The 27,928-nt window shown below is 51.9% G+C and overlaps 1 protein-coding gene across 5 annotated transcripts in view; it reads left to right on the forward strand.

Moving 5' to 3' along the window:
- PRDM11 (PR/SET domain 11) overlaps window positions 1–27,460 on the forward strand; it is a 47,475-nt gene extending 20,015 nt beyond the window's left edge. For 2 of the 5 annotated variants that reach the window (XM_054161421.1, XM_054161420.1), the window contains exons 5-8: window positions 3,489–3,556; window positions 20,301–20,488; window positions 23,786–24,436; window positions 25,261–27,460. In XM_054161421.1, coding sequence (XP_054017396.1) covers window positions 3,489–3,556; window positions 20,301–20,488; window positions 23,786–24,436; window positions 25,261–27,425 — 3,072 coding nt within the window. In that variant the 3' untranslated portion in view covers window positions 27,426–27,460. Of the gene's footprint in view, window positions 1–3,488; window positions 3,557–10,510; window positions 10,924–12,698; window positions 14,169–14,972; window positions 16,158–20,300; window positions 20,489–23,785; window positions 24,437–25,260 lie in introns of those variants that run through there. The other 3 variants (XM_054161422.1, XM_054161423.1, XM_054161424.1) reach the window with 3 other exon arrangements.
- Window positions 27,461–27,928: the final 468 nt, after the last annotated feature.

Genomic DNA, 27,928 nt, shown 5'->3' on the forward strand with positions numbered 1-27,928 from the left:
GCTCTCAGCTGGCTATGGCACCATTCACCACCACTCTCTGGGCTCAGCCTCCAGCCAGTTCCTAACCCAGCTCAGAGTGTTGTGGTCCAAGCCACGAGCTGACAGCTTAGCCAGCAGTTTGCTGTGGGGGACAGTGTCAAAGGCCTTGCTGAAGTCCAGGTAGGCCACATCCACAGGCCTCCCAACATCCACCAGACGGGTCACCTGATCATAGAAGGAGATCAGGTTGGAGAGGCAGGACCTGCCCCTCCTATATCCATGCTGGCTGGACCTGATCCCTTGGCCATGCTTCAGGTGCAGTTATTGCTGCCAGGATAATCTGCTCCATCACTTTCCCTGGCACTGAGGTCAGGCTGCCAGGCCTGGAGTTTCCAGGTTCCTCCATCTGTCCCTTCTTGTGGATGGGGACCACCTTGGCCAGTTTCAGTCATCTGGGACCTCACTGGTGAGCCAGGACTGGAGGAAAATGATGGAGAGCGGCTTGGCAGCTCATCTGCCAGCTCTCTCAGCACCCTAGGATGGATCCCATCCGGTCCCATGGACTTGTGAGTGTCCAAGTGGCTCAGCAGGTCCCCAACTAATTCCTCATGGATTTCTGGGGCATTACACTGCTCCCTGACCCCATCACCCAGCTCTGAAGGCCACTTGTCCTGAACTCCTGCCTTGCTGTTAAACATTGAGGCATAGAAGGTGTTCAGGACCTCAGCTTTTTCCTTGTCTTCAGTCACAGTGTTCCCCTCCAGCTCCAATAAGGAGTGCAGGTTCTTCTTGCCCTTCTTTTTAGTGTTAATGTATTTGTAACAATGCTTTTTGTTGTCTTCCTTGAACATACCTGGAGAAGCCTTTCCCTCCTTCCAGAGGTGATACAGCCTCTTTTTTCCCCTTCAATCCTCCAGGAGCTGCTTGCTCATCCAGGCCGGTCGCCTTCCCCGCCGGCTCATCTTTCAGCACACGGGAACTGCCAGTTCCTGTGCCTTCAAGAGCTCCTGTTTGAAGCAGCTCCAACCCTCCTGGACCCCTGGGTTCTTGAGGGCTGCTACCCAGGGAACTTTACAAATAAGTTTCTTAAAGAGGCTGAAGTTTGCCCTCTGGCAGTCCAAGGTGAAGGTTCTGTTGGTGCTCCTCCCTATCTCCCTGCAGATTGAAAACTTCACTATCTCGTGGTCACTGCACCCTGGGCAGCCTCCCACGGTCACATCTCCCACCAGCCTTTCTCTATTGGAGAGCAGCAGGTCAAGCAGAGCCTGTCCCCTGGTAGGCTCACTTAACAGCTGTGTCAGGAAGCTGTCCTCCATGCACTCCAGGAATCTTATGGACTGCCTCCTCTGCTGAATTAAGTTCCCAGCAGATATCTGGCAGGTTGAAGTCCCCCACGAGGACAAGATCTGATGATCTTGAGACAGCCTCCAGTTGTTTGTAGAATAATTCATCAGCCTCCTCATCCTGGTTGGGTGGTCTATAACAGACTCCAACCAGGATGTCAGATTTGTTGGGCTGCCCTCTGATTTTAACCCACAGGCTCTCAATTCCCTCATCTTCCACCTCAAGTTCTGTGGCAGAGAGTGACTCCTTAATATACAGAGCCACCCCTCCACCTCTTCTCCCTCGCCTGTCTCTCCTAAAGAGCCTGTAACCCCCCAGTGCAGCACTCCAATCGTGCCTGTTGTCCCACCATGTCTCTGAGATGGTGACTATATCACAGTCACCCTGGTGGACCAGGACTTCCAGCTCCTCTTGCTTATTGCCCAGGCTGCGTGCATTGGTGTACCTGCACTGCAGCTGGGCTCCCGACCTCTCAACTGACACTACCTTGTGCCCTACTCTTTCCTCTGCAGAGGGACCGATTTCCTCACCCACGCCCTTCAGACCTAGTTTAAAGCCCTCCTAATGAGCCCTGCCAACTCTAGTGCTAGGACTCTCTTACCCCAGCAGGTCGGGTGCAGTAAAAGTTGCCCCATGATCGAAGAAACCAAAGTTCCGCTGCTGGCACCATCCCCTGAGCCAATTGTTGATGGTGTTGTGGTGGAATCCAGCTTATATCCATTATTCCTTGTCCTGTTACTGGGTGCCACTGAAAAGAGCCTGTTCCCTTCCTCTTGGCATCCACCCCTCAGATATTTACAGACATTGAAAAGATCCCCTCTCAGTCTCTTCTCCAGACTGAACAGTGCCAGTTCTCTCAGTCTTTCTTTATAGGAGAGATGTTTAAGTCCCTTAATCATCCTTGTATGTCCACAGGCCTATGGAGTCAGACCTTGGCCATCTTCCCCTTTCTCTGAAGATCTGATAACCCAGCAGGCAAACACTGGCCTCGTGTAATTATTAGCAGCTGAAGAGTATAGATTCATGAAAGGAGTCCATGTGCCATGGCACAGTTCACAGCCATGGGAAGCAGAGCTTGCTTCTCCTTTCCCCCTTGCTGTATTCTTCCATCCCCACTCAACCACTAGGGCTCCTGCAGTAGATTTCTCCGCTTTGGTTTTCATTTTGAGGATAGAAGAAGGATAGAGCTCGCTCATGGACCTGCAGCATTCTTTCCCAGCCTGCTTGGGCAGAGCAGGTGGCCCAAGAGGCCAGGAAAGAGGAGGTCCAATCCTCAGGAAGTGATCTACATGCAGAGTCCAGCGCCAAAACCTGTGTCTTTTTCCCCTGGTACTACAGACCATGGCTGGCCCATGAGACAGAGATGTCACTAGGTTAATGGACAGTAGGTACCAAGAGAAATGAGATGTGGGACTTGCATTGTAGGTGGGGGAACAAAAACAGAGAGCAGCTACTGCTGCGAAATACTGCTAAGGGTTTCCTGTCTGTAAAACAAATGTGTGTCTGAGCCCTCTCCTGAAGGAGAAGTCAATCTTCTATACCTCAGGACTGGGGAGAGTCATGTCAGCTGCACCTATAGTTTCTATATCTGTGGGAAGGTGCCTCCAAGTCAGTTCAGAGCAGCTTCCACACACATCCAGGACAGCAGCCTGTGGCGCTGTGGGGAGCTGAGGTTCATGGCATAGAGTGTCATGTCCTAACTGCATAGAACTGATAAGATTGGAAAAGACCTGAAAGATCATCAAGTCCAACCTATCACCCAACCCCTCATGACTACTAAACCATGGCACCAAGTGCCACATCCAATCCTCTCTTGAACACCTCCAGGGATGGTGACTCCACCACCTCCCTGGGCAGCACATTCCAATGGCTAACAACTCTCTGTGAAGAACTTTCTCCTCACCTCCAGCCTAAACCTCCCCTGGCACAGCTTGAGACTGTGTCCTCTTGTTTTGGTGCTGATTGCCTGGGAGAAGAGACCAACCCCGTCCTGGCTACAACATCCCTTCAGGTTGTTGTAGACAGCAAGAAGGTCTCCCCTGAGCCTCCTCTTCTCCAGGCTAAACAATCCAAGCTCCCTCAGCCTCTAAGGCTGGAACTGAAGCAGTGATTGGAGAGGCACAGAGCTTGTCCTGACATGCTGCATCTGCTCTCTTGCTCCGCAGATCGTTGATAAGAACAACCGCTACAAATCCATTGATGGGACAGATGAAACCAAAGCAAACTGGATGAGGTGAGTCCAGCTCTCTTTGGCTTTCCATTTTGGGGCTCTTCCACAGAGAGGCCATCAGATGCTCCTTGTTGATTTGTGTGGCAGGAAACTGAACCAAAACACCACAACCCCTTCTGTGAAGGGAGCGCTTGTGCTCTTTCGGCATCTGTCACGATGGGAATCCTGTGGAGTCAGATCCAGTGAAAGGGCCTTAAGAGGCTGCGTGTGGAGGGTGGCTGTTGTCTGGAATGAGGACAAATGATAAAGATGATCCTATTTATCCACTCTTAGAAATGCTGGCAGGCCTCACTCTGGTTTTATTTTGGTTTTTACGTTGTGTTTCAATATTTGCCAAATGCTTTGCGTTGTCCTCAAGGTAAAGTTTGATTCTGTTTGGGGGTTCTTGTCCCTTCCCATTTGACAGACACTGAAGGAGTGCTTGGTTTGTTTTCTTTCTGGGCGTGCCTTGAAACAACTGTCTGTGGTGGCTGTCAATGGTAGAGTCAGCTTTGCTGTGTGAGGAGAAACCAGTTCCTGCTGCTCCAAAGGAGAGCAGAAATGGTGCCTGTGCTTGTGCTCCCCCTGCTGGCACCGGCACCCCGAGCAGGGGGGAAACCCAAACTCCAGTCAGGAATGGGGCTGGTACCGGTTTGTTAGCTGCACCAGTAAGGGGATGTGTTCAACCGTGCTGCAGTGCTGCTCCTCTTGGCATATGCCTGCAAAATAGGTCACTCCTGAGGTCTCCCAAGGTGGAGCCAAAGCACCCAAGTGCCTCGTGGGAGTGATGAGTCACCAGATCCCTGTGTGAAGCCACACGCTGCTGCCTTCTGAGGCCCTGGCTCACGGGCCTGCTGTCAGGGGTGGGTTTTGGACACGGTTGCTGTCAAGAAGGCTTTATCATACAAGAGTAAAGCAGCATGGGAATTAACTGGTCTGTTGGCCTGGGTGTCTGGAGTTCTCAGTTCCACTCTCTGTGGGGAGAGTGTGAGGTGCAGCCAGATGCAGGCTGACCTAGCTGATCCAATCTGGTTGCATCACTTTTGCTCTATTTGACTCTCAACTTGGAGAGCAGCTGTTCTGACATTTATGTTTGTAAAGTTCAGCAAAGGATCTAATTTTTCTGTAAGAACCCCAGCTGATAAAGCTCCTCAATGCTGCATGAGAGTACGTGTTAGGCCTGGGCTGAGGCTGGAAACACTCCAAACAAAGGCAGTGCACAGATAGGTAGGAGGACATAGATATTGAAATAAAGAATGCCAAGTTCAAAAATCAGAGTGAGATTCTGTGCTTAGATCTGGCTCTTTTTTGTGATCTGGGTGACAGTGAAGCTAAGGGAAAACAGAGTCTTGGAAAGCAAAAACCCCATGATGAACTTTTCTTCCTGCTGCCACGGACATAATCTTGATGTCTGGATTTAAATGGGCACTGCTCATAGTGTCAGCACCAAAGAATTTCTATTTGCCATGGTTAAGACTCCAGCTGAGTGTGGCCTGTGCTGTTCTGTAGAGCCCTGAAAGGTGAGAAGGTTACGGTGGTGTGGAAAGGGGTTGCTTGCAGCTCTCCTGGGGACCGGTGTGTCAAAGGTCCTGTTAGGATTACATCACTGTTGCTGAGCTTTCTGGTTTCACTCTGGAGAACTGCTTTGCATAGCAGTGTTACACAGAGTCTGACTGACAGTTCAGGTGGAGGTGGTGGTCTTCAAAAAGCCTTGGCTGGGTCTGATAGCTGCTTTCAGACAGAGGTGAAGTTCATCCCCTGCACTGGGACCTGTCCTGTCAGGGAGCCGTACTCGAGGAGGCTGTAGCCAGCACGCTCTTTGTCTTTCAGATGGTGCTCTTTGCCATCACTCACAGATGGAGTGCTTTGCAAAGCAGATCAACTCACTCTCTGGCTAGGTGGGTGTGGGGTGGGGAGGCCAGCTTGGGCTGCCTCCTCTCTCCTTGTGGATCTGGCTGTTGTATTTTGTTGCCCCACTGCCACGTCTGAGTCCGTTGTCCTGCTCCCACTGAGGACAGTGTGTGCCGTGCAGCGCTTGCTGGTTTCACTCAGGGCACTGAGTGAGGAAGTAAGTAGCACCAGATGGCATGGCCATGGTGACATCCTCTTGCCCTTTCCCTCTTCAGACAGTCAAGACAGCTCCTGATGCTGGAAGCATGTTCTCCTAAGCTGCCTCTGGCACCCTTCATCTCTGCCCAGCGTAAAGCTCTGCTGTTTCCAGTACTTCATGAAACTCCATGGCTTTGACCTGCAGGGATCTCTGCAAACTTCTTCCTCTGTTGTTGCTTTCCTGGGGGCTCTTAACACAGATCATGGCAAACCTTGAGTGAAATTGGTGCTTTCTTGGGCACAAACCATAAATTGCTGCTGGTGGAAGCACTTGGGGATTTTGAGGGATAGTGCAGAACCAACCCTTGTTCCTGGTGACTTCTGAGGAAATTCTGTTCCTCAGTTTTGGGGGACCCCTGAAAAATAAGTGGGTCTGACCAGAAATGAAAGCAATTCAGAAAGTCCAGGAAGCATCCCTCTGTGTATGCATCACGTGGCCCAGACTGAGATGCAGGATGGAAAGTACCAGCAAACTGAACTGAATTGGAATGCCTTCAGTGTGAGGTCTCCAGGCTAGTGTGGGCATTTCTAGTCTGTGTCCCTTCTTACACCTGTGCCTGGGTTCTCAGATCTGGCACACATCAAACTCATCTTTCCCCTCAGTCTGTGGGAAAAGGCTGGTGCAAGACTTCCTCACTCCCTTCTCCTTTGCTACCTTCTCTGCCCCCTCTCCTCACCAAAGACAGTTACAAAGAGGTCACAGGGAGCAAAGCTGTTCTGTAAGTCTTCCTTACAATGGAGATGTCTCAGATTTGATCTTCATACAACGTCAAAGCTCGGAAGGGAGCTCTGGTCAGGTGCTCCAATGGCTGACTCAAAGCAGGACCAACTTATATCAGTCAATCTTTTAAGAACTGAGCAGCCACTTTGACTTTAGAGGACCTTTTAACAATAAAAATGCTTTGAAAAAGGGTTACTCTGCTTGCCCATGTGAAGGGGAGGAGGGGGAGGAAAAGCCACCAGCCTGTGGTGCACAACTCATGTTGGCAGACTCTCTAAACTGCCTCTGTTCCCTCACAGCAAGTGGAGCAAATGTTCTTACCCCTTACAGACTGTCATTTATGCAGAGCAAAGGGATCCCAAAGTCCTGCAGGACTGTCATCCCTGTTAAAAAACAATACTTCAGAGCTCTGGAAAAATGTCTTGGAGGCTGAGAAGAGAGCAGTTGGTTCATATCTTTGCGGGGGGGTCCTTAAGTGCCACTGCTCACGTGCTTGATGGCGTCACATGTGTTTTTCAAGCTGTACTGCCTTGTGCTTCAAGACTGACCTGGGCTGAGGTGTGAATTCACAAACCTACAGCTGGAGCTCCTCTGGAAGTTGCTCAAACCCACATGGCATCCCCAGAGAGGTACTTTAAATATCAGTGACTGCTCCCAGGGGCATCCTGCATGCTGGAGGAAATGCATGAGGGGAAAAAAGATCCCTCTGGCAGTTACAGTGGCTGTGTTTTTATGAGGAGGAGGAGGGGGTTAATGTGCCTGCTGGGAAGCCAGCAGTAATTGAATTTGTGATTAAAAATGGCCAGAACTCATTACTCCTTGTGTAGCAAGTTTGCTGGTGGAATGCTTAAGTTACCTTAGCTAGTTTAGATCCAAGTCATGCTGGAGCAAACGAGTGGTAACACTGAAATCTGAACGTCCAGGTCTACCACAGATTGTCCTAAGCTCTTGTGGATCCCAGATATGCTGTCTGGGAAGGCTCTAGTTGCCCATCAGTGCAGCCTGGCTGGTGGCAGAAGCCATGGGTTTGGCAGAGAGGCAGCTCTGAGCTGCTCTGAGGGACTTGTCCTCTGCCAGCTCACCCTAGCCCAGAGCCACCTTCCAGAATCCTGTTAGTCCTTGTCGGCCGAGCAGCCTCACGGTGGAGGTTTGTTTCCACCATTGGGAGGCACTGCTGATACTGTTGTGGGTACCTGCAGAAGAGTGCACGTGAAGCCCGGGTTTGCTGAATGGGCTCAAGGTTCCACCTAGCCTTTGCCCTCCTCCCAGTGTGCAGCTGGGAGAACTCCTGTTTTCCTTTGCAGTTTGGGTTGTTCTTTTTCCCGTTGAGGTCAGGGTAACAAGTGCTCTGCTGGCTCTCTATTAATTCATTGCCATCTTCCCCACATGTTCGTTCTGTCCCTCTGTAAATGAAGCTCCACCACATGGTATGTCAAGGATGCATTTATCAGTGTCCAAGTGAAATGCATCTGTGCACTTAGCTTCCAGCTATCCCTCTATGTGGCCTGGGTTTGAGAAGCATTTCCTATTGGTTTCCCAGCTTTAACCAAGGTTAGCAGTCTCTAACACTGATGGAGGGCACCAATGTCTGAGGCTCATTGAACAGTAGTGACACAGCAGTAAGGAGAAACTCAGACCACATCTTTGACAAGGAACACCCTGCCTTTCTGTAGGCTTTTCTTGGTCTGCAGCAGTCCACCAGCACTTTTCACATGAGGGCATCCCAAGCCACCTCTTCTGCTTGGTCACAGCAATGCTGGAAGGAACTCTGGAAGGTGCCAGCAGAGCCATCACAGGCATGGGGCATGTGGGAAACACGCTGAAGCCTTTGCCTATGCCAGCGTTTCAGAAAGCACTTTGAGACAGGGCATTCAGCCAAGGATTTAGGTTTAAATGTAGGTGTAGCTATCCCAGCCAGGATTTATTCCCCTGACATTGCAGACATGCCAACAGTACGTTCCAATAAAATGAAACCAAAGGTGCTGTCTGCCATTAATAGCATCTTTGCTTTCATTTCATTTGGGACCATAAGCAGGAAGAAAACCAACACAGAGGGAAGCCAATAGGTTTTCCCTGCCATGGTGTCACACCAGACTTCCAGTTGTTCAGTGTCCTAGCCTTAAGATGTCTTCTCCTGTGTTACATCTTCATAGCCTTTTTAAACAGGAACTTGTAGGCTCGGAAGTGGCAGCTTTGGGGGGGGGGGGGGGGCAGTTGATAGTAACACTGAAGTCTTCTCCTTCAGACGAGCGTTGTGTTCTCCATGCTGTTGGAGATTTCTGTCTGAGAACTTCCTTTTAAATTACAAAGATCTATGTGGTATGAGCACCAAAACAGCTGACCCTTTCCAAAGAAGTTTCCAGCATCCCTGGGGTTAGCTGTCTGAGGAGGTGTTAGAGGAGCCTTTTGGTAAGATGTGGCACTGGAGTATCACAGTATCACACAGTATCACAGTAACTAAGGTTGGAAGAGACCCCAAGGATCATCAAGTCCAACCTGTTCCAACAGACCTCACAACTAGATCATGGCACTAAGTGCCACGTCCAATCTCCCCTTGAACACCTCCAGGGACGGCGACTCCACCACCTCCCTGGGCAACGGTTACTCCTCCCTGGAGTAACCGTTCTGTAGCATTCTCTGCTACAGTGCACATCAAGGCATACAAAGTTCTCCCAGCAGTTTTGCTCTTCCTTGGCCTCTGGGCCTATGCCCAGATTATTGCCCTGTCTCCATTGCCACCTTGTTCATGTACATGTTGACAGTCTGATTTCTCTGCTACCTTCGGGGGTCCCCCATCCCCAATAAAAAAGCCACAGTTGGGGCTAATGGTTTGTTTCTTTCTAAAGTTTCCTTCAGCTGTGGCTGGAAAAAATAACACAGAGTTTGGACAAAGCTACTCATTCTCAGAGTGGCTTCCTCTTCTTCTCAATGGGCTGAAGCCACAACTTGTTTGTTTGAGGCACCAGGAGCAGGGTGCAGGCTCCTGTCAGCAGAACTGACAGCAAAGCCAAGTCAGGAAAAAGAAGTGGGTGGCCTCATTCCTTTTGAGATCAATGGGCAACCATTGCTGGGTGAGACAAGGGCTTGCTGTGAAGCAGAAGAATGGTGGATGTGCAGCACCCCTGGTGCTGAGGTTGCCTTTTCCTTGGGAAAAGTGAGTTGCAGAAACTCACAGCTTCATAGATTCATAGAATGGTTTGGGTTGGAAGGGACTTTGAAGACCATCTAGTTCCATCCCCCCTGGCATTGTCAGGGACACTTTCCACTAGCCTAGGTTGCTCAAGGCATCATCCATCCTGGCCTTGAACACCTTCAGGGAGGGTTCATTCACAAGCTCCCTGGGCAACCTGTTCCAGTGTCTCCCCACCTTAACTTCTTCCTAACCTCTAGTCTCAATCTCCCTTATTCCAGCTTCAGTCCATTCCCTCTTTCTCTATTACTACAAGGCCTTGTAATAAATCCCTCCCCAGCTTTACTGTACCCCCCTTCAGGTGCTGGAAGACCCATATAAGGTCTTCCCAGAGCTTTCTCTTCTTCAGGCAGAGCAGCCCCAACCTTGCCTGTGAATCTAGTTGTGATCTCCCTGCCCTGAAAAGAATGCAAACTGATGTCGCCTCTGCACAACATCCTGCAAGTTTTGATGGCGAGGGTGGTGGGAAAGTCTCTTGTGTGCTGTGCCAGGCAGAGGATAAGAGGTGCTTCAGGCCTCTCCATTTCCTCAAGAACCTAATTTTGAGTGATGTCACCTTAGAAGCCAATTCATCAAGGTGTTTGCGAGCTCTCAGGCATCTTCCTGCACACACACTGCCGGGAGCACTGTGAGGCTGCACCACAATTGTCCTACCTGAGGCAGGGTGGCAGAGTGCTAACGTGTCACTTGAACTGGAAAAGCTGAGGAGGTTCCTTCACACTTAGTGTCACTTGGTGTTTCGTCTCCTGGAGCTTGAACATTTCCTCTTAAAAAACAAAGCAGCTCCCTTTCCCCGGTGTGATTGAGGGAAAACTGAGAGGTGGTTGTGTGTGGGGAGGGCTGGATCCCACCCAGCTCCCCTGCCCCAGTGCCACACTGGGCGAGGGCTTGGCTGCAGGGGGCTGCTTTGCACTGATTTCCTTGACCCGATTGTGCTTTGTGGGATGTTCACCCCAAGGAACATGGCAGATCGAAAGAGGAAGCCCAAGTTTTCCAAGGAGGAACTGGACATTCTGGTCACTGAGGTGACCCGAAACGAAGCCATGCTGTTTGGGAGGGACACCATGCGTCTGTCCCACGCTGACAGGGACAAGATCTGGGAAGGCATAGCCAGGCAGATCACATCAGTCAGCCAGGTGCCCAGGTCTGTAAAAGAGATTAAGCACAGATGGGACGACATGAAGAGAAGGACCAAGGACAAACTGGCTTTCATGCAGAGGTCCCTCTGCAGCCCCGGCAGCATGGGGCGGCCCTCGGCCATCGTCCTGACCGCCCACGAGAGAGCCATCGAGTCGACGCTGCATTCGTCACGCCAGGCGCACGGCTTCCGGAGAGCGGATCTGGACGTGGTTGACAGCCCTTCCATCAGCTGTAAGTATCACTGCCTTAACACCTCTTTGTCTTATGCTTGCCTGTCTCAGTTTGACACCAGAAGAGCGTGGTGTGTGTTTTGGGAGAGGCTGGGGTGCCCGTCAAGCCTGGTCCGACTGCCGTGTTTGGTTCTGAGACAGCCTGCTCTGGTCACGGGGTGTTGAGATGGGTTGAGGGAAAGTTGTTTCCATCTTCTTTACCTCTTTAATCCTTTTCCATGCTGTCTTCTAAGGGTAGACATTGCTCTTAATGGGTTCTAAGTCTGAACTAATCCTGCAGGTGAGGGAACATCTGCAGCTGAAGTGCAACTGCCTCCAATCTGTGGGAAAAAAGTGCTTGTAAAGGAGTAGGGGCTAGTTCTTCATCTTGCATGTACCACGACAGAACAACAGTACTGTCAAGCTGAGAAGAATCATTTGCCACTCACTAATAGGTCACTTGCAGGGTCAGCATCTTCCAGGAGGCCTGTCCTGGGGACTCTGATCATTGGTGGTTTGTGGCATGGGCACTGTTAAGTATTTCTCTTCACACCCAACAGTGGTTGTGCTCAGAGGCCAGGACACCGACGGTTTCCCACTGGTGGTCTGAAGGCTCAGCACAAGTGCTGTGAGCAAGGGGGATAATGACTCCCTCTTCCACTGTTTTAGAGAAAGTGATGGCCCTGCTCTCTGAGTTCATCTTCTTGCACCACAAGTGTCAGGCACCTTCCAGTGCTAAACCACAAGCTGCTTGTTGCAGGTCCCTTCCCCAGCTGTGTACATAGGGTTCACTCGTGCAGAAGCTCAGCTTCTTGGTCTGTGAGCTTTTAGGGGTACAACAGGGAGAAAGTAGGGATGACTTCTTGGGAAGAAGCCAACTCACGCTTTATGGGTGTTGGTTGGCCTCTTCCAATGGCCTGGAAGATATTGCTTCATATACAAGACCTAATGTCTTACCACATTAGGCCTTCTATCTGAAGTAGTAGTGGGAAAGCAGGGACAAAAACCATCAAGAACTGTGGTGCTTGGTCCTCCTTTGCCTCCATCTTGGAGACTAGCTGGGCTGTGTCAGAGGTAAAATGAGTACAGCTTGTGCAAGGAGATAGTGGGCATGGGAACAGGGGAAGCATCATCTCTTCTTGCGGCCGGTGTGCCTGCGAACTGGCACATCAGGAGGTATTTATCAGACTCGTGAGAACCTTCTTGTGGTGGTTTGCTTTGGTTGTCCATCAAGTCTGCTTGCCCAGTTAATGCAGGGCCCTGTTGCTGCTACTCCTGACTGCATGGTTATCTCAGTGATGCCAAGCTACACAGTGGCTTTGCAGCAGAGACGTGGTGAGCAGCCAAGACTACATCTGTGCTTGTGTCGGTGTGGAGGCTGTCAGAAATGACACGGGAGCAGGGTTGGACACGAGGGCTGTTGCGAGTCCCTCTAAGATGTTGGCATGTTCTAGCTGCTTATGGTTTGGGGGGAGCCGCTGTTGCTGTCTGAATTGGCTTTATATTCTAGTAATGAAGGGGGCTGTGTGCAGGACCCCGTGGCAGAAGGATTCCTCCTTGGCTGGCTGGGTTTGCCTACTCTTCAGGCCTCTTAGGGCTGAGCTTGTCCCCTAGCCGCTGCCGCTGCAGCACATGCATGTTGAGTTCTGCATCAAGAGCTGCAGGCTTGTCTCCACCGGCAGAGTGAGGAGGGGGGGAGGGGCCAATGCTTTTTCCGTGTGCTTTGAGATCCCATGAAACAGAAGTCAGGTGTAAGGGATTTCACATTAATAAGTTCTGCTTCCTCTTCTGTTTAAGCTGACGAAGACGAGCAGAAGCCAGGCACTTCTCAGGAGCACCGCTTCTCCTCGCTGCAGAGGGCCGCTGCAGGACTCAGCCAGCTCTCTGGGCCCTCCTTCCTCCATGCCTCCTCCTCATCAGAACGCTCGGAAGCTACTGGCCAAAGGCAGGACCTGCACCGTCCATGCCCCCACACCGCCTCCTGCCCCAGGCCCCCGCGCACCCGCGCCAGGAGCCCATCCCTCTCCAGCCTGGACCGGCAGCTCCTCCGATCCCACATGCAGCAAACGGAGCTGCTCAGGCAGTTCTGCCAGCAGCTGGTGGCCGTTCACAGAGACATGGCAGGCAGCATGCACCTCATTGGGCAGAGGATGGCTGACCTCAGCAGCCAGGTTGGCCAGATGTGCCAGACTCTGTTGGAAATCCGGGACGGGCTCCAGGCTTTCCATAGGACACAAGATCCTAAGGTCTTGCAGGGATCCATTCTGCAAGCAGCTGGCTCAAAGCAGCCCCCGGAGCCCAGTGCAGAGTGTAACCCAGCCCCCACCAAAAAGACTCCCCCTGCACGGATTACCAGGTCACGGAAGAGAAAGCACCATTTGTAGTCTGCTTCACACAGGGTAAAGAAGGGTGCCCCTTCCTCAGCTGCTGCATGCTCCACAGCCCTCTCCATCTCTACCAGTATGCTGTGGGGAAGGTCAGCAGCCCCCAACCCACCCACCCTGCTGCTAGCTGACAGAACAGTGTGAGTTCTGGCAGCTGAATAGTCAGGCTGGCCCCTGCCATGGCAGAGAGGGATCTTCAGTCTTACAGATATTGGGGTGTAGGACATCTTCCTGTTCATAGAGATTAGGAGTTTCCACTGCCTTCCCCGTGCTTGGAGCACTCTGTAAGCTAAGAGATGCAGTGCAAATTGATCTCTTGTGCCTGTGAAGTGTTGGTTACTGAGACTGTGCTCTCCAGAGCTCCCTTTGCCATCAGCCCACAGATGGACCCTGCTCCTGCCCTCTCCTCATCTTCCTGCACATGACAGTATGCACTGTGCAGAGATGCAATACCCTTATGGCTCTGCAGAATCCTGCAGCTCATTATTTTGACCTTGCATTCAGCACTAATGAGCAATCCAGTGCTTACTGGGACCTGGGCACAAGTCTGGGGAGAGGGGTAGGAAAGGAGAGCTTGTGCAGAGCAGGAAGGAAGGCACAATGCTGAGGACAGGAGGACATGCCTGAGCACTGTGTGGTTTCAGACTACTGAGGAGGGCTGCTATGGCATATGCCCCCTGCACTGACAGCCAAGAGTTCAATCTTGGCCTGCTCCAGTCTGAAACCCCCCATCTGTCCTTCACAACTGCAGTTAAAAGGCAGTGATTTCGTACCGTGGCAACATCTCAGAGAACTGTACCATGTTACTCCCTTCCATGTCCTAAGACTCAGTTTTGAGCTACCTCACCCTCCTCTAAATGGGAGAGACTACACAGGAATCAGGAAAGTTCTGACCTCGGGAGCAGTTTGGGTTTGTATCCCTGTAACCGTGCCAGCTTCCCTACAGTTCCATTGCACCTGGTGTCATTTAGGGTGGGGTCTGTGCTGTGTTCTCCTGCTGTGAAGATCTGACAGTCTAAACTCACAGCTGTGTAGACTGGAATCATAGAATGGTTTGGGTTGGAAGAGACCTTAAAGACCATCTAGTTCCACACACCTCATCCCCCCGGCATTGGCACGGACACCTTCCACTAGTCCAGGTTGCTCAAGGCCTCATCCAGCCTGGCCTTGAACACTTCTAGGGATGGGGCATCCACAGCCTCCCAGGGCAACCTGTTCCAGAGTCTCCCCATCCTCACTGTAAAGAATTTCTTCCTAATCTCCAGTCTCAATCTCCACTCTTCCAGCTCAGAGCCATTGCTCCTCATCCTGTCACTCTCAGCCCTTGTCAAAAGGCCCTCCCTACCTCTCCTGGAGCCCCTTCAGTTACTGGAGGGCTGCACAAAGTTTTCCCTGGAGCCTTCTCTTCTCCAGGCTGAAGAGCCTCAACTCCTGCACCATGTCCTCAGAGAGGAGGTGCTCCAACTCTCTGATCATCTCTGTGGCCCTCCTCTGAACCTGCTCCAACAGTCTGACACAATGGTGTCCAGTCTTGGCCACGCTGGTGTTGTGCTGCTTGCTTTCCTTATAGTGACACAGAGAACCATGTGACAGCTTTTAACTTGCTTTAGCCCTGCATCAGGTGTCCATTTGCATCCCCTAGTCTGAAACTAGGTTTTAATGTTGTCACCTCAGGCAGTGGTCACACGTGAAGTCTCCTCGAGCTGCACATGGGTATCTACCATGCTCCTCCCATCCTAGGAAAATCTGGGCCACTACCATGCGAGCCAAAGGGCTAAGGTGTTACCAAAATGATGCTGCTGCTCTCCAGGCTGTCCTGTTGTATGTGGAGGTGAGCTGCAGCAAGCTGTTCAAGCTGACCTGAATGTGCACCATCCTGCCATGTCTGGGCTACAGCCTTGGCCTAAAGGTTGCCTTGAATCTAGGCAGTGCAGTATAGCAGAAGGATGGTTTGATTTGTGATGGTCTAGAAGAGTCTTCTTTCAGCTGCCTGGCCTGGCCTTTGGAAGGACACTGCAGTGGCTTCTCCTCTGGAGAGCTTGCTGTACCTCTGCTGCTTCAGGCATTCCTGTCCTGCTTTTGCCTTCTTTCTTTTTAATCATTCTCTAATTCAAAGCCAAGTGATGTATTTTAAGTTGTGCAGTCAAGGCCTGTGCTCCAGGAAGGCCTGGGAAAAAAACCTTTTTAAAGGCCTGACCCAGGCAGGGGAGATTCCTTCTAGTGCTGGGGCCAGGCCAGGGCAGGACTCGCTCACCTTCCCCTAGGGACACCATTTTATCTCTGCTGTAAGGTTTACATCCTGCAGAAGTCCTGGTCTCCCTCCAGTTGAAGGGGAGACTGGGAGCTCTGGCAGGAGTGGGGCTGATTTCTGAATCTCAAGAGAACCAAGAGAGTGAGCAGTTTGAGGCTGTCTGAGTCAGTATGGTGCTGCTGCTACAGATCAAAGCTACTGGTTTATATTTTTATAACGTGTGGTCCCTGCTGACATTCTCCTGCGGATGTACTGATCAAATGAGCTCTGATGTTGTCCAGGGGGATCCCTTCCAGGAGCCCCCAGGTCTGCAGAGGGGGAAGGTGCTGGGTGCTGGTGGGGGTTGGCATAGTCCCTACCATCAGTGTGCCCACACAGACGTGTTCAGGACACAGTCCTGGTGCAGGGTGCACGGCCTTCGCTACAAACCCCCAAAGGCTGCTCAGGAGCAAGGTCCTTGTATTATAAACTGCCTGATGTCTGCCCCCAGTTTCCTCTGTGGACTGTTCCAGATGGGCCCAGACCTGGGGACATAACCTCCTGCCCTGTGTAGACCCCTCGGTGGAATGGCTTTTCTGTTCTGGCTCGCAGAGGACACTTCCTCCCATACCTCCTCTTGAAGTAAGTGCCTGTGTCCAAGCCAGCTGCTGTGCTCAGCCCCAGCATCTCCATGTCCTGTACGTGCTGACAGAACCCCGGGCTCAGAGCATTTTTGTTAAGAATGCAATAAACATCCCAGAGTTTTACCACCGCTGCTGTCGAGTCCTTTGTTCCTCTCGTGTCATTGTCCCAAACCGCTGGCAAACCTCCGGCACGTGTGGGGTCTGCAGAAGGCACTCGGTGTTGGACAGCTCAGCAGGCTTTGTGGGTACTGCACCCCATGGCCTCTGCCTGGGCTGGTGGAACCTCTCTTGTGTGGGATCTCCTGCTCAGTGATGGTTTGGGAAAGGCCTTTTCCCTGCTCCCACACTCTGGGGCCAGCCATTAGGGTGAGATGCAGAGGGGAGGGACAGGGCAAATCCTGGAGGGTGGTGGCTGGAAACCTGAGTCTCCTCCAGCTGTGGGGCTTTCCTTCCCTCACCGTCTCTCCTGGGTCCTCCATTCCCCTCCAGGGGAGCAATGGTCCCAGGTGTCAGAAAATGCTGTGGTGTTTTACTGGGCATGCTGACTGGGCCAGCCCAAAATTTGGCAGTTTGGTGTTATTAGTGGGCTGTGGCTTAAAAAAAGAGGGGCTGGGGTGTTTTTGCTGCTAGCTAGAAGGGCTATGGGAAAGATGGTCCTGCCAGAGCCCTCCAACAGCTGTTGAGTTGCCCCAAATGGGTTATAAATGGTCTCCATTGGTGCAGTGACTGGTCCTGAATAATCCTGGGCACAATCTGTGGTCAATCCCAAGCCTAGCTCGTTGCCTGGACTGAGCAGGACATGACATGACCTATGTGGAGCTGGTGGCCATGCCTGTCTGCAGGAAAAGGAAGAGCTCCAGGTGGCTGGGTCTGCCCCAGCCCTGCTCTTCCTCTGGGGCCATTCCTATCTGCACACAGTCCTTGTGTCAACCTAGCTGTGCCCATCCCAGGCATCCAAACCCAGGTCAGCTGAAGTGCTTGGCAGCAGGAGGGGAACTGGCCATTTCCCAGCCTTCACAGGAAGAGCTGCTGGTGAGAGCTTCAGCCAGGGCAAGAGGTGTCAGTAAAGGCAGGCTGGTACAGTCTCCTCCTCCCAGCAGGCAGCTTGGGCTCCAAGCAGGTTGCTGGTTTGTGGAGTGGCTTCCTCTGTCCTGGGGAAATTGCTGCTCTACCCCCTGCTGTGCAGTTGCATGAGGTGTCTTAAACCTTGGGTTTCATGCAGCCCTTCATAACCTGTGTCGTTGGTGTCCTGGGGCTGCTTTTGCCAGGGCTGGGCAGCACTGGTTGGAGAGCATTTCTGCAGATGATCTCATCTCCATTTACCTCACCTCAGGGAAGCACCACAGATGTATAACCTTCCTCTTGGAGCACAAACCAGTTAGGAGCTGCCAGCAGCTGTGATGAAATCTGTTTGTGGCTGGATTATCCCACAGCTGCCTGTTGAAGGACTTTTTTCATACTTCCTGGTGAAAGCAGCAGCACTGAATGCTGACTTGGAGAGATTTAGAGGCAGGAGGAGAGCAGACAAGAAAAACATTGCTCCTGCCTGGTAAAATACTTGCTAAGAAAAGGGAATGTGTTTTAGGGAATGTCCTCAATCTGGCTGTTAACTGCAGTTTGTTGGGTATTGCAGTAGCTCAGACAAAATCCAGGGCATAACCCATTGACAGACTTGCTAAGGCCTTGGGTCAAAAGTGGTGAACTTGGGCTGAACTTAACACCTTAGTTCTGTGAAGGGAGGGCTCAGGGCTGGTGCATCCCATGCGCAACCAGGCAACCACACTGGTCAGCAGAAGCTGCATCCTCCAGATAAGCAGAAGTGGAGATGAGGAAAGGGTCCAATGAGGAAGAAGAGCCCAGACCCAAACATTGTCAGGGGATAACTGCCCAGAGATTTGTGTTTGGGGTCCCTCTCTGGAGGGATCCCAGCTCCAGCTGTTTCTCCACCAAACCATCTGAATAAATTATTTTTACAAGATGTGATGGCTGAGATTCTCCTATGGGAAACCCAGGGTGAAGAAACTTCTCTGGGACTGGGAATGCACTGCCCCATGGGTTCCTCAGTGCTCCTGGCTCTGAAGATGGGAGTCCTGGCTGTGGTGTGGGGAGCTGTGAGCTGCAGGGAGCTGTGCTCTTCCACAGGAGCAGCCTGATCTTGTCCTTGCTCTGGCTGATGGTTGGGCAGTGGTGCTCAGAGCAGCTGTAAGAATGTCCAAAGCTTGTACGAGGCAGCATCCTGGCATTCCACCTGGACTGGGAGAGCTTCCCCTGGGATCTCCTGTGCTGTAGACATCAGACTGACCACAGCACAGTGCTGTACCTCAGGGGGTGTATCTTATCTCTCCAGGGTCTCTGAAGGTCTTTGTTGGAGTGATGGCTGACCCCAGAAGTCACAGCCCTGCAGAAGCTCCTCAGGCTCCTTTCCTTCCCAAATACACAGTGGTGGTTTAAAAGGTCCTTTGTTTTGCAGCCAGGAGTAAAAAGAAGGGCTAACAAAGGCCAGCGTTTGGCTGATTGTGGCAGTGCCAGAGCCTGCTCCTTAAACAGTTACTGAAGATGTTGGAGCATCCTGGTAGCACAGGAGGCACAAACACAGCTGGTGGCAAGCACAGGCACAGTTGCTTGGCAGTGGGAACAGACCTGCTGGAGCCTCAGGCAGTCTGAGCTGCTGCAGGCTGGTTAGGTGTGCTCTGTTTCACCAGAGTGGTGACCTTTGGCATGTGGCTCGGTGTGACCACTGCAGGTGGTTGCTGTCCTTACCTGTGTGAGCACGTGGCTGGAGCAGGGAAGAGTGTTCAGGGGAAACTGATGGGTTTCTTAAGCCAGAGAAATAGCTGCGAGCTGGAAGGGAACAGCTGGGCAAGGCCTGTTAGCAGCAGAAGCCAGATGAGCTATTTGCTGCTCACCTTTGTTAATTTCACTGCAACAGGGAGTGAGGAATGAGAGAGGTGAGTGGTGCAGGAGAAGGAAAAGCTCTTAGCTGTGCACCTTCCAGATCTGCCCTGAGTGTGTCTGTATGGTGACAGGGTCTCCTCCTGGTCCCAGGTGCTAGAAGCTCATGTTGGGCAGCATCTGGAACTGGTGTCACCGAGCCTCTTTCATGTCCTCTAGCAAGAGCACGAGGCATGTGAGAGCAAACAGCTCTAGATCTGTAAGACAGGTAAGACCAAGTTAGACAGAGGGGCAGTTGCTTGAAGTGGGTGTGAACACATTTCTGCTGAGCAGAAATTCAGTCAGTTTATGGCAGGGAAATGAATCCCATGCCCAGAAAGTGATTTCTCTGCCAGCACTGCCAGGAGATCCCCCACCATGTGGTGCTGGGCTTTCCTGAGGCTTGCAGTTTGTGTTTTCCTGTGACACCCTCCTGAATGCCCAAGTGCAAAACCTCCCAGTACTGGTATGTCTCTGGTTTCCTTTTGGATGACAGCAGATACCCCCTGCACATGGTTCTGTCCTCAGCATCTCCCTTCTGCTTGTCCAAGAGGAGACAAGCAAAGAGAGCTGGCATCTGCTAAAAAGGGAAACAGTATTTTGGGGAAGAGACAGGCAGAGGGACTGTGCCATGTTCTGGAGAGCAAGAGAGGAGGCCCTGGGATGTAAAGTAAAGGAGTCCAGAAATCCTTATTTCCATCATTAGGCAAAGATATTTCTGCCTGTGAGAGCCTATGTCACTCTTACTGACATAGATCATAGATCATAGATCATAGACTCATAGAATGGTCTGGATTGGAAGGGACCTCCAAAGGTCATCCAGTCCAACCCCCTCTGCAGTCAGCAGGGACATCCTCAACTAGATCAGGTTGCCCAGAGCTCTGTCAAGCCTCGCCTTGAATATCTCCAGGGGTGGGGCCTCAGCCACCTCCCTGGGCAACTTCCTCCAGGTTGGATGGACATTGTTGTCATCCCTTCCCCAACTGAAATGGACCCACTGGCTTGGTGTTCCCTGGGTGCCCATGCTCATTGTCCTGTGTCTCTGGCAGTTTGCACACCATTGCTTCCAGCCCTGTGCTTTCCAGCCTGGCTGTGTCCATGGCTCTTTCTGAATGCCACTCTGCCTTCGTCATGGTTGTCGTTCTGGTGCAAGGGTGGGGCAAAGGAGCGGAGCCGGTGCTTCACACCTGCCTTTTCACCTCACCCTCAGGTACGTGATCATCTCCCGGGAGGAGAGGGAGCAGAACCTGATGGCCTTCCAGCACAGCGAGAGGATTTACTTCCGCGCCTGCCGTGACATCCACCCCGGGGAGAAGCTGCGGGTCTGGTACAGCGAGGATTACATGAAGCGCTTGCACAGCATGTCCCAGGAGACCATCAACAGAAACCTCACCAGCGGTGAGTCCCCTCCATCTCCACCCTGTCCCACTCCATCCCCTTGGTCTGCCTCCTTCGATGGACTGAATGTGGTGGGTGAAGTAGGTGCTGCAGGAGCTGTGTGAGGAGAGCTTCTGCCTTTCTAGAAGCAGAACTCCTCTGGAGGAGAGCTCTGCCTGGCGTGGCGTGGCGTGGCGTGGCCTGGCGTGGCCAGATGGGTGGAGCAGAAGAGTAAGGTGACTGCTCTCGTGGAGGTCACAGGAGAAAGATTGGTGCTGTGCCCTGTCATGTGTTGTGTTGTGTCGTGTGTGTGCTGTGAGGGCCAAGGCATCACCAGGGGACCACAGTGCTGCTCCATCCCAAGGCTCTCTGGCCTGCAGCTTGCCGAGCTGGTGGCCCCACAGGCAGGCATTAGGTTCTTCCGACTGTGCTGCTTTGCCTGGCTCCTGTGAGCAGCCCGTTTGAGGGAGCCGCTGCTGGTTCTGTGTGTATATGAAAGAGCTTTCCTTGAGGGGGTGTTTGTCCATTTTTCCTCGCTTAATTTATCTCCTCTTTCTTCAGAAAGATAATTTGGGATCAGCGCGACATCAGCTAGAGGCTCCTTAATCTCACAACCTTAGGGTGCGTGTACAACTTACAGGCGGCTGTGTGCTTGTCAGGCTGATTTCCCCCATGGATAAAAAAGTTTATCTTTAAAGAGTAGCTGTGCTGGAACAAAGCCTTTGCATCAGGGTAGTGTCAGCAAGGTAGAGGAAGGCAGAAGTCCTTGCTGCACTGGTTCCTCTGTATGCTGTTGAGAGCTGAAGGGTGTTTCTCTCCAGGCTTGGCCATGCACTGGCAGCGCCTGGGAGGGGCAGCCACACTACCCTTTAACTTCCTTGTGAAGGTTGCCCTCTACATTATCACACAGCTGTCGTTGCTGCCTTGACTTGGTAAAAGGTGTCTCCTCTTTAGTCATGGGGTGGACAAGATGACCTGACAAAGCTGGTTGTCCTCATCCCCCTGAAGCTGCTGTGCACTCTCAGTGTCACATCTTGAGGGCCGTACTTGGGCGATTCCCACCTCTGAGTTCAGAGGGGTACCAGCATGCTTTCCTCTGCTAATGAGCATTGCTCACTGATGCCTTTACTGATTCTGCCACATCCCAGGCACACATTAATTGTCCAGGTGGTTTAGTCCTTTCTGAAAGTAGAGCAAGAGCTGCTCTGTAAGGGCACCAAGACCACAAGTGACTGCCCTGCCAAGCAGACGTGCCTTTACTCAGCCTGTGTCATCGTTTGTGTCAGTCAAATGGTAGCTCACAACCTGCTCTGAGCTATGGGCCCAGTAAAGATCTGCCTCTGAACTCCTCAGGACCTGCCATAGCCTACCACACACTCAGGCAGAAACCCACGTGGCTGTGGAGGCCACCCTAGGACCCCTCAGATCACCCCACAGTGATCTGGGCTCAGCCTGCGCTCACAGAAGCAGTGCAGAGGCATTGTTAAAACAAAGCATCATTTGGGCTCTGCTAGACCTGGCTGGGTGGGCACTGGGAAGTGCTCAGGGAGCAGCACCACAATCTCTTGGGTCACTATTTGAAAGGTTTCTGATTCCCTGCAGATGGTGAAGTGATGTACATTATTAACCCCAGAGGAAAATAACGTGGTGCCAAGGACTTGTTTCTACCTGTAGTTTCTGACCCGCCATCATCAGTGGAGCTGAGACCAGTAATAAATAGGAGGGATCACCCCTCGTGGTTTCATGGCTTTTCCATAGGGCTGAACCCCTTGGGTGGTCAAGGAAAAAAAAAAGGAAAAAGAAAAAGAAAAAGAAAGAATCATAGAACCATAGAATTGTTTTGACTTTTAAGATCATCAAGTCCAACCTTCAACTTAAGACCGCCATGGCCATTAAACCGTGTCCCAGAGTGCCATGTCCACACATTTCTTGAACACTTCCAGGGATGGTTACTCCACCACCTCCCTGGGCAGCCTGTTCCCCAGTGCCTGAAGAAGAATCTATTTTCTAAACCCCTACCTCTGCCAGCAGTCATCGTAGGGGAGATACTAGGGCAAAGGCTCAAAGCTTTGCCTGCAGAGGTTCTCATCAGTGTGTTGAAAACGAGCTCAGTGGTGACAGACTCAGTCCAGAAGTGATTGTGCTTGCCAGCCAGCATCCCAACCCCCTGTAAACCCCATGCCTTTCAGACCAGCCTTTGGTTCGGTGCCTTGCTCTAACTGTTGTGAGCCTTGTGTTTTCTCTGAGTTCTTAGCCTTGCTCTCCTTAGCGAGGGAAGGGTGGCTTTGTGATTATGAAAGTATGAATGCACTTTTAAAAGCAAACCAAACCAAATAGAAATCCAAACCAAACCATACCCAAACCAAACCCAAACCAAACCAACCCAAACCAACCCAAACCTCAGCCTAAAGCAACGTCATGTTTGGAAAGCCATCAATGCTTGAAGTTATTTACAAGATAGAAGAAATGATGGAAATTGAGGCAAACCTATCGTCTTTTGAATTTCCAGGTAAGGAAATCTGGCTATTCCCTTTCTTTTAAGCAATTAATGATTTGTGTGAGGTTGCTTCTGTTATTGTTTGTTGGTTGTTTTCGGTTGTTTTGTTGGGTTTTTTTAAGTAACAAAATGGCCACTCTTAGACTCCACTGGGACAAGCTACATGTCCCATCCTTGGAGGGCATCCACCCCTTTGTAGCTCAGCTGGCAATGAGTACCTTGGGGTTTCAGAGTGCCAGGTTATTTTTCCTCCTTTACCTTTGCCTTTCTGGAGCAGCCTCCAAGCTGAACAAGAGTCACAGGCAGGGGGCTGTCAGACGTGGCGCGGTGGTGTGCACGGGCACTGGCGTTGTCACGGAATGGTCCGAATCTCTCTGCACTGCTCTTCGTGGGATACCTTTTACCAAGTCAACACAGGCACAGGTCTTCCAGCCAGCCCAAACGGCGCCTGGGCTCTGGGCATTAGCTTCCACCGCGGTCAGGCCTTCGCCTCCTAGCCTCCTTCTAGTGCAGGTTGGTCATGCCTCTAGGTTAAAACAAGCTGCCTGTAGCTTCTCTTCTCTCTAAAGTGCTGTGGGTCCTCCTCGGCTGTGGCTGCCCAGGACTGTCTCTGGTTTTGCAGGCAGGCCCATTAGCAGGGCTCTCCTCTCACCCGCCTTGCTGTCCACTTGAGTTGTGTCACTTGCCTGGCAGGTGACATGACGTCCAGACCCACAGGGTTCAAAAATGCCCTTTTGTTCTTTTTTTTGTTTGAGTTTTTAGATTTGAGGGATGTTGCTGGGTTCCCCGTGATAATCCCCACCCCTCGTTTTCCTTTCTAGGAGACAGGAAGTGGCAGAGGGAGAAGCTGGACAAGCATGTAGAAAATCAAGAGGATGGGAGGGGGTCGCTCCAGCTCACCACCTTAAAACAAGGGAAGAGCCCTTACAAGCGCAGCTGTGATGAGGGGGAGTCCCACCCCCAAACGAAGAAAAAAAAGATTGACCTCATCTTCAAGGACGTCCTGGAGGCCTCTTTAGAGTCTGCCAAGTTTGAAGAGAACCAGTTGGCAACGAGCACACCACTTTCCATCCGAAGAGCATCCAAGTACCAGGCCGAAGACATCTTCGAGAAGTGTGGCAGTGCCATGCAGCACGGCTCCCTAAACTTCGGCAGAAACCGAAGTGAGGGAGAGTGGAAGGTCCCCCACGGTTCCTCTTTCAGCTCAGCCAAAGAGATGGGCAGCCTTGAAGACGAGGAAGAGGAGCCCCTGTCACTCGCAGCAGACAGCCCAACCGAGCTGTCACTGGCCTCTGCACAAGGCAACTCCCATGAAATCCCCACCACCTCCTTCTGCCCCAACTGCATCCGTCTGAAGAAGAAGATCCGGGAGCTGCAGGCCGAGTTAGACATGCTGAGATCTGGGAAGTTACCCGAGCCACCAGTCCTACCGTCCCAGGTACCTGAGCTCCAAGAATTCTCAGACCCCACAGGTAAGCCCTGCCGAGTGGCAGCCTTCTCCAAACCCTGCCTAAGGAGCATAGTGTGCTGTGTACCTGTCTAAGGCCTTTTTGCTCTGAGCGTTCAGGTGAACATGTGGCTCTGCGGAAGGTTCGTTGTCAGGTTTTGTGAGCAGGTGGGCCAGGAGCTGGCACTGCTGTGGGCACAGTGGACAAACCAAACAAAGCTGTCTGGGAAAGACTCTGTATGCCAACTCGCTCTCGTTGTTGCCGTTGTAACCGCTCGTGCGCTGCCAATAAAAGAGACATTCCATTGCAGACAGTTTCTTTGCTGTATTTTTGACACATTCTCTTCCAGCGGAAGCCCCTTCACAGTGCATCCCACGCTGCCAGGCTGGTCTGAATGACTCTGTGGTGGCACTGAAACATGTGCTCTTTGTCTGTGAAACCACCTCCCGCTGGGTCCCACCTTGGGAAGCCCTCTCTGTTTTTCTTCACTGCCTTAACACAACTGTGCGTCCCTCACTGAAGACGCGTTTCATTTCCTCCAGCAGCGTGCTGTTGAGCAGCCCAGAGCCCTCGCCAAAGGCAGTGCTTGAGTCACACCATGTGTTGTGCACATGGTCAGGGTGTAGTGTCCTTTCTTGTGGTCTGTTGTGGCAGCTTGGAGACAAAGTACATAAGCAGAAACGTTGATTTACTTCCCCTTCCTAGCCCTGATTCAAATTCTACCTGTAGTGCAGTGTGGGCAGGAGAGGGCAGGTTGTGGCCAGCTCCTGCCACTGGTGCAATGCTTCTTCTCTAGCTCAGCAAGTATGCAAATGCCATATTTTTTTTTCCCTTTTCTTTTCTTGCAGCTTCAGAAAGCATCATCTCTGTTCCCACCATCATGGAGGATGATGACCAGGAGGTGGATTCTGCTGATGAATCGGTTTCCAACGACATGATCGCTGCTACAGATGAGCCTTCCAAGATGTCTTCTGCCACAGGCCGGAGGATACGGCGGTTCAAGCAGGAGTGGTTGAAGAAGTTTTGGTTCCTGCGGTACTCCCCAACTCTGAACGAAATGTGGTGCCACGTCTGTCGGCAGTACACGGTGCAATCCTCTCGGACTTCAGCCTTCATCATTGGCTCCAAGCAGTTCAAGATCCACACGATAAAGCTTCACAGCCAGAGCAACCTCCACAAGAAGTGCCTGCAGCTTTACAAGCTCAGGATGCACCCGGAGAAGACAGAAGAGATGTGCCGGAACATGACTCTGCTCTTCAACACGGCCTACCACTTGGCCCTGGAGGGCAGGCCCTACTATGACTTCCGGCCCCTGGCAGAACTGCTGAGGAAGTGCGAACTCAAGGTGGTGGATCAGTACATGAACGAGGGAGACTGCCAGATCCTAATCCACCACATCGCCCGGGCCCTGCGGGAGGACCTGGTCGAACGCATCCGCCAGTCCCCCTTCCTCAGCATCATCCTGGACGGGCAAAGCGATGACGTGCTGGCCGACACGGTTGCAGTTTACGTGCAGTACACGAGCAGCGACGGGCCTCCAGCAACTGAGTTCCTGTCTCTGCAGGAGCTGGGATTCTCTACCACAGACAGTTACCTCCAGGCCTTAGACAGGGCTTTCTCCAGCCTGGGAATACGATTGCAGGATGAGAAGCCGACTATTGGCTTGGGAGTTGATGGTGCTAACATCACTGCCAGCCTGAGAGCCAACTTGTTCATGACAATCAGAAAGACCTTGCCCTGGCTTCTCTGCTTGCCCTTCATGGTGCACAGGCCCCACCTGGAAATTCTGGACGCCATCAGCGGGAAGGAGCTGCCGTGCTTGGAGGAGCTGGAAAACAACTTGAAGCAGCTGCTCAGTTTCTATCGTTACTCGCCCCGACTAATGTGTGAGCTAAGGGTCACTGCTGCCACCTTGTGCGAGGAGACCGAGTTCTTGGGGGACATTCGAGCAGTGAAGTGGATCATTGGGGAGCAGAATGTGCTCAATGCTCTAATCAAGGACTACCTTGAGGTCGTGGCCCATCTCAAAGATGTCAGTGGCCAGACCCAAAGGGCAGATGCTTCTGCCATTGCCTTGGCTCTCCTGCAGTTCCTGATGGACTACCAGTCGATTAAACTCATCTACTTCCTGCTGGACGTGATTGCTGTGCTGTCACGCCTCGCCTACATCTTCCAAGGGGAGTACCTGCTCGTGTCACAGGTGGACGACAAAATCGAGGAGGCCATCCAGGAGATCAGCCGGTTGGCAGACTCGCCTGGGGAGTACCTGCAGGAGTTCGAAGAGAACTTCCGTGAAAGCTTTAACGGCATCGCTGTGAAAAACCTGCGGGTGGCCGAAGCCAAATTCCAGTCGATCAGAGAGAAGATCTGCCAGAAGACCCAGGTGATCCTCGCCCAAAGGTTTGACTCCCGGAGTCGGACATTTGTCAAGGCCTGTCAGGTATTTGACCTCGCGGCATGGCCCAGAAGCACCGACGAGCTCATGAGTTACGGGAAGGAGGATATGGTACAGATCTTTGAACACCTGGAGACGGTCCCGTCCTTCTCCAGGGATGTTTGCAGAGAGGGGATGGACACCCGAGGGAGCCTGTTGATGGAGTGGCGAGAACTGAAGGTGGACTATTATACCAAAAACGGTTTTAAAGACTTGCTCAGCCACATCTGTAAATACAAACAGAGATTCCCCCTCCTCAACAAAATAGTTCAGCTCCTCAAGGTCCTTCCCACCTCCTCGGCCTGCTGCGAGAAGGGCCGCAACGCCCTGCAGCGGGTGCGCAAGAACAACCGCTCGCGCCTCACGCTGGAGCAGCTCAGTGACCTGCTGACCATTGCCGTCAACGGGCCACCCATCGCCAGCTTCGACTGCAAAAGGGCCCTGGATAGCTGGTTCGAGGAGAAGTCAGGCAACAGCTACGCGCTGTCGGCCGAAATGCTCAGCAGGATGTCCTCCCTTGACCAGAAGCCGATGTTGCAGAGCATGGACCACAGCTCTGAGTTCTACCCTGATATATAGAAAAGGAATGCCTCAGATCTCAAAGCTGTTGAATATTTTTGGGGTTTTTTTTTGTTGGGTGTTTTTTTGTTGGGGGGGGGAGGGGGTTTTGTTTTCTTTTTTTTTTTTCTAATCTATACCCTAAACTTTGTTATATTATATGAAATATATATATATATATTATATATATTAAGGAGAAACCCACACTGAAAATGTTAAAGAGTTAAGACGACATGCATCTGATAGAATCTAAGCAGAATTCTAAAGATTTGAGACAACATGTAGACATTTCCTGGTGTCTCCAACCATGGCAGCTGCAATGTAGGTGGCAACATTTCACATTTTTAGAAGCATGTGCTGGGGCCATACTCTACATGTCCAAACCTGATGATCTATAAGCTATATGACGGGTCTTTGTCAGCCTCACCCCCACCCCCCCCACCCCCATCGGTTTCCTTCGGATGCGCGTTGTCGGGCCGTCGGGTTGGGGTTGTTATGTCGTTCTGTTTCGGGGGCGGGTGGAT

The sequence above is a fragment of the Dryobates pubescens genome, chromosome 5 (assembly GCF_014839835.1).
Source record: "Dryobates pubescens isolate bDryPub1 chromosome 5, bDryPub1.pri, whole genome shotgun sequence".
In the NCBI taxonomy this organism is placed as follows: Eukaryota; Metazoa; Chordata; class Aves; order Piciformes; family Picidae; genus Dryobates; species Dryobates pubescens.